Source organism: Aedes albopictus, chromosome 2, assembly GCF_035046485.1.
Source record: "Aedes albopictus strain Foshan chromosome 2, AalbF5, whole genome shotgun sequence".
NCBI lineage: Eukaryota > Metazoa > Arthropoda > Insecta > Diptera > Culicidae > Aedes > Aedes albopictus.
Genome location: NC_085137.1, coordinates 299,773,337 through 299,777,747, shown reverse-complemented (window position 1 = coordinate 299,777,747; position 4,411 = coordinate 299,773,337). Strand labels below are relative to the sequence as shown.

Here is a 4,411-nt window from a genome sequence, read left to right as displayed (position 1 = left end):
AAATTTTCTCATCTATTCTGTCTCTATTCAGTGTTGCCAGTTTCACAGTATTTATCAAAGCTTTCGCAACAGAGGGTGTATTTTAGTTGGAAAGGTTTGATCACAGGATACACTGGATAAGTATTAGATAGGTATTACAAATCACAGCCAATTTTACAGTAGCACGAAATCGTCATTGTTTAGAAAATATCCATATTAGGGTAAGTGTGCCTAGCGTTGTGGCATTAGTGGTTTTTTTTTTATTACCGAACAGGTTTAGGCTGAAAGGTCTCTGATTTAATTTCTTCAGTTTTTTTCGCAATTTTACAAATAATATATCTATCCGAATATATGTACGTTGAGTTCATTAAAAATCATTACACGGATTGGTATACCGAAGACTTTGCACTTAAGTCATGCCATGATTAGCCCATCCTTCAAATCAAATATGTCATGCGGTATGCATGGAGCAGTACCGTATCCAAACATTTTAAAGTGCTAAAGCTCATTTAAAATTAATCTGTGTTTAACACCTCGGAAAGATACTGAATCGGCATCATCGTCGACATTGGAGTTCGTTTTTCAGCAACGTGCAGCGGAGCCTTAGAAAATGCATCATGGTCAATGTAGCCAGTGTTGGTAAAAACTCTACTTCTCAAACTCATGGTTGAGTTTACAGTATGCGGCAGGAAAAAATGCGAAAGTGTTTTTCAACTGCAAACCTCATTTTCGTCCATTTGACGTTAACCAATCTATGTTTCAACGTTCCATGATCTCTAACAGGCCAATTTTCTGAAAAGTTATTTTAAAAAATCCCTTTTTGGTCACAAACCTTTACAAGACGGCGCCTGAAGTTGAAGACAATCAAAATTTTCAAACCACTGAAAAGTACACAGGTCGCATAAATTCATATTTGATAAAACAAAACTTTTAATTTTCTCTACAATATCATCATATATATGTGTTTATTTCATCTGGTATGTGAAACTACATGGCTCTGGACTAGTATGGCTTGGTTTTTCATCGAATTGAAGCTATTTTTTTTTACTATTATAGCCATTTTGTTTTATGACCATTGGGCGCACAGTTTTTTGATACCAATTTTTTAGGCTAACATTATCACATGTTTAGAATCAAATATGTTAATTTTTATTTTGTAGTGCTAGAATATAGACGTTGACTGATACACTGTCATAAAAAAATAGTCATATGAACCCCATATTCAATGTGTTATAGCGCCTTGAACTTTTCGCATTTTTTCCTGCCGCACCCTGTATTCACGCGCGATTCTTGACTCGCCAAATTCACCGCCGAAAAAATCAAGCATTAGTTTGCTCATTACTAAATTTCACGGGCTGCTTATGGTTTACAAGTGTTGACGATTGTATGACTGAATAAGACAAAATATTACATGAATCAAAATTCATTCATCTAGACATGTTCATTGAAACTACTAAGAAATCGCCGCTTTTGCAATATTTTTGAAACCCCCCTGGGGATCACTGGCTTGTACCCATCTCTCATGTTTACGCGTTACTGATTACCGATATAGAAAAAAAACGACAAAACAAAGTTACTCAGTTAAAAAATGGTATAATATGCACAAAATAGAATAAAAATTTACATTTTTTTTTGTAACACCGCGGCCCCCCTGGATTGAATTCACGGCCGGTGGGCCGCAGACCACCGGTTGGGAACCCGTGGTTTAACCCATACAACTTGAAAATCATTAAGGTTGGTATGCAATAACAAATCCTCTGTTACATTTAAAATTTGTATTTAAATAATATATTTATTTAAAATTGAATACATTTGTGATCCGATTTTGTCAGCCCCTTTTCAGAACCCTTTTTTGCTCTCCTCAAAAAGCTGTTCAGTTTTTCTAACTTTTCCTCCCTATATTTTCTGCATTTAATCTGTAGTTTGACGATAAACATTAAATAATTGGTTAAAGTTTGGCCACAAGATAACGAGAGCAAAAAAATTGTGGCAAAATGGGGCTGACAAAATCGGGTCTTTACTGTATTATTTTAGTCAAAAACAAAAAAAGAGCATGTAATAATAACATTCGTTACTCATTTATTCATAGTTAGATAGGGTTATAACAACAAATCCACCCGTTCAAAGAATGAATCAGATGTACTTTTTGCAGGAAAATGTTGCTTTTGTTAAATACGGTCTAGGACAATTTGGGCAGGGGGCTAGAACTCAGGCGATTTGACACACCAATTGACTTGAATTTTTGAACATGGCTACATTACCGTAATTAAAAAATCAATTGGTTCAAATTTGACTGAGTTTATAGCAGCAAGTGCCCATAATGAGTTCCTGCCCAAATGATACCAGAACCTACATACGCACTTCTTTAAATAAAATGAACACGGCCTAACAATATGAGTAAATTTGGTAGATACATTCATAATTTCTCGTTTATTAGTAAATAAGAACAAATAACAGGAACAAATAAATTTGATTCTTCCTATACCCTTCGACATGGTTTGTAAAACACCGACTTCAATATTCCAATTGGTGCACTCCAAAACGGGTTTAACCGCAATCCCTTGTGATGGTTCTCCCCTTCAATGCTTATCCGGCTGATGTTTCGTCTGGGTTTGCCCAACCACCCCATAGTATCCAACATGAGCATCCCGTGCACCAGAAAGAGCCCCGCTGTTTGCATCGAAAAAATGCTTTCCAGTCGACTGACGATGAAAAACTTATGGCTCTTTTCCTGCTTGTCGGTCAGGAACCGCAGATGAATATCATTCTCTACGTAATACATCGCTTTGAAGCCACAGACTACGAATGCCAGCAATCCTAACAGCGACAATACAGCATCCGCGACGTAGTTTACTTTACCGAGACGACACGTGATCACAAACGATAAGGCCGAAATAATCGCAAAACCCAGGAACACTCCGCCGAAGAACATCTCATTGGACAGCGGCTCCGATTTATCTTGGCTAGCAAACACACGAATCCCAACGCAGATCATGCTCCAGGTCTTCCAGTCAGGAAGTCGTAGGACACGTCGAACAGGACAAACAGCACGTCGACCACGGTAACAAGAAAGCCGATCAGCCATAGGTACCACAGGAAGAAAACGATTTGCTTTAGCATATTCCGTAACTAATTTTGACAATTGCTCAAATATTTACTCACTGCTTCCAAGAACTTTAGTCCAAGTAAGGCCTGCTTTTCCCTTGCTAATTCCTCCTCCGGTGTGGAAGGGGTGTTTGCACGAGCCTGTGGAACGGTTGACATGTTTTGGACTGGGAAGCTAGACTGGGTGCTCAGTTTGCTACAAATAATTTGAAAATCAAAATAACGTCGAAAAATTAAGGTTTAACGAATTCCTTAGCTTAGCCCGAAAAATCGCACAGTCCACTCTGACTGAACGCCGACCATTTAACTACATGCCCATAGTGCGGTAATGAGCTAAAGACTGCCCCAGAAAGTATGGACGCAAAGAGAAAATACTGCCATTTAAAAATTATTGATGACTAGTTCTTGTTGAAGGCTGCATCCTGTTGATCAATCTATTCTCTCAGCATTTTGTACGATTTCAACAGTTTGTTTCAAAATACATAAATTTTCAGCAGAACACCGTCGATAAATTCTGCACAAATGATGTACAAAGCATAAAATGCCACCTAGGAAATGAGCAAAATATCGAGGGAGTAAGTGAGAAAACCACGTAAGCAGCAAACAGGAAGCACGATGAGAAGAACACGTTTGATCATAAGCAAAAAATGGGTCATTAATAAAGGTCCTGCTAACCCTCGTTTGGGTAGACGTATAATAAAGGCATTTGAGCACTAAAAATACTCTTCTAACTTACACAGAGCTGGATGTGACCAAAAAAGTTACCATTTCGAATTTCTATGTTCATCGTGGCAAAGGACGTTTGAATTTTCAAATTAATTGTAAGCAGAAACAGCCAAAACGAAGCCCGAAACAAAAATCATCGAACAGACATCTGAAGACTAGGTGCGTCCATACTTTCTGAGAAGTCTTTACTAGTTCGGTCAGGGCGTCGAATGTCTCACTATCGGGACCCGGACCCGGAGGCCTTGCGCGACGGACGCGAAAGGGAGTGTAGATTTGAATCTGGAGTAATCTACCCAAGTAACACACTTGTCACAGAAGAGGCACGGCAGAGCAGGTTTATGTTGCGCATTAGTCACTGTGGCTTACTTCTAGCAAGTAAATATTTATTAGTTAGAAGTAAGTTACAATGCCTCCTACACAACAAGGGCCTGCGCCGCCGTGACTCTTCTGTTACAAGTGTGTAAATTAACGTTAAACAATTCGTCATTGAAATCATCGTCATCATCAAGCATTTGAAAGCAGTTTTTTCTTCCAATTAAAAGGTTTTTGTCATGAAAATGTACATATTCGCTGTATTCCACATGACGAATGGAATGCAGTG

At 38.4% G+C, this 4,411-nt stretch overlaps 1 protein-coding gene across 1 annotated transcript; it reads right to left on the bottom strand.

Annotated features, from left to right (window-relative positions):
* Positions 1 to 2,391: 2,391 nt before the first annotated feature.
* Positions 2,392 to 3,254, bottom strand: LOC115269870 (uncharacterized). Its single transcript, XM_029878666.2, has 2 exons — positions 3,142 to 3,254; positions 2,392 to 2,983 (listed from the first exon to the last, which is right to left on the bottom strand). The coding sequence occupies exons 1-2, from the start codon at positions 3,241 to 3,243 to the stop codon at positions 2,459 to 2,461; spliced, it is 627 nt and encodes a 208-aa protein (XP_029734526.2). The 5' UTR covers positions 3,244 to 3,254; the 3' UTR covers positions 2,392 to 2,458.
* Between the last annotated feature and the right edge of the window lie 1,157 nt (positions 3,255 to 4,411).

Coding starts and splice junctions, on each gene's coding strand:
- LOC115269870 (XM_029878666.2), bottom strand. CDS start 3,243: ATGTCAACCGTTCCACAGGCTCGTGCAAACACCCCTTCCACACCGGAG. Junction 2,984..3,141: donor GACTAAAGTTCTTGGAAGCA/GTGAGTAAATAT, acceptor CCTGACTGGAAG/ACCTGGAGCATGATCTGCGT.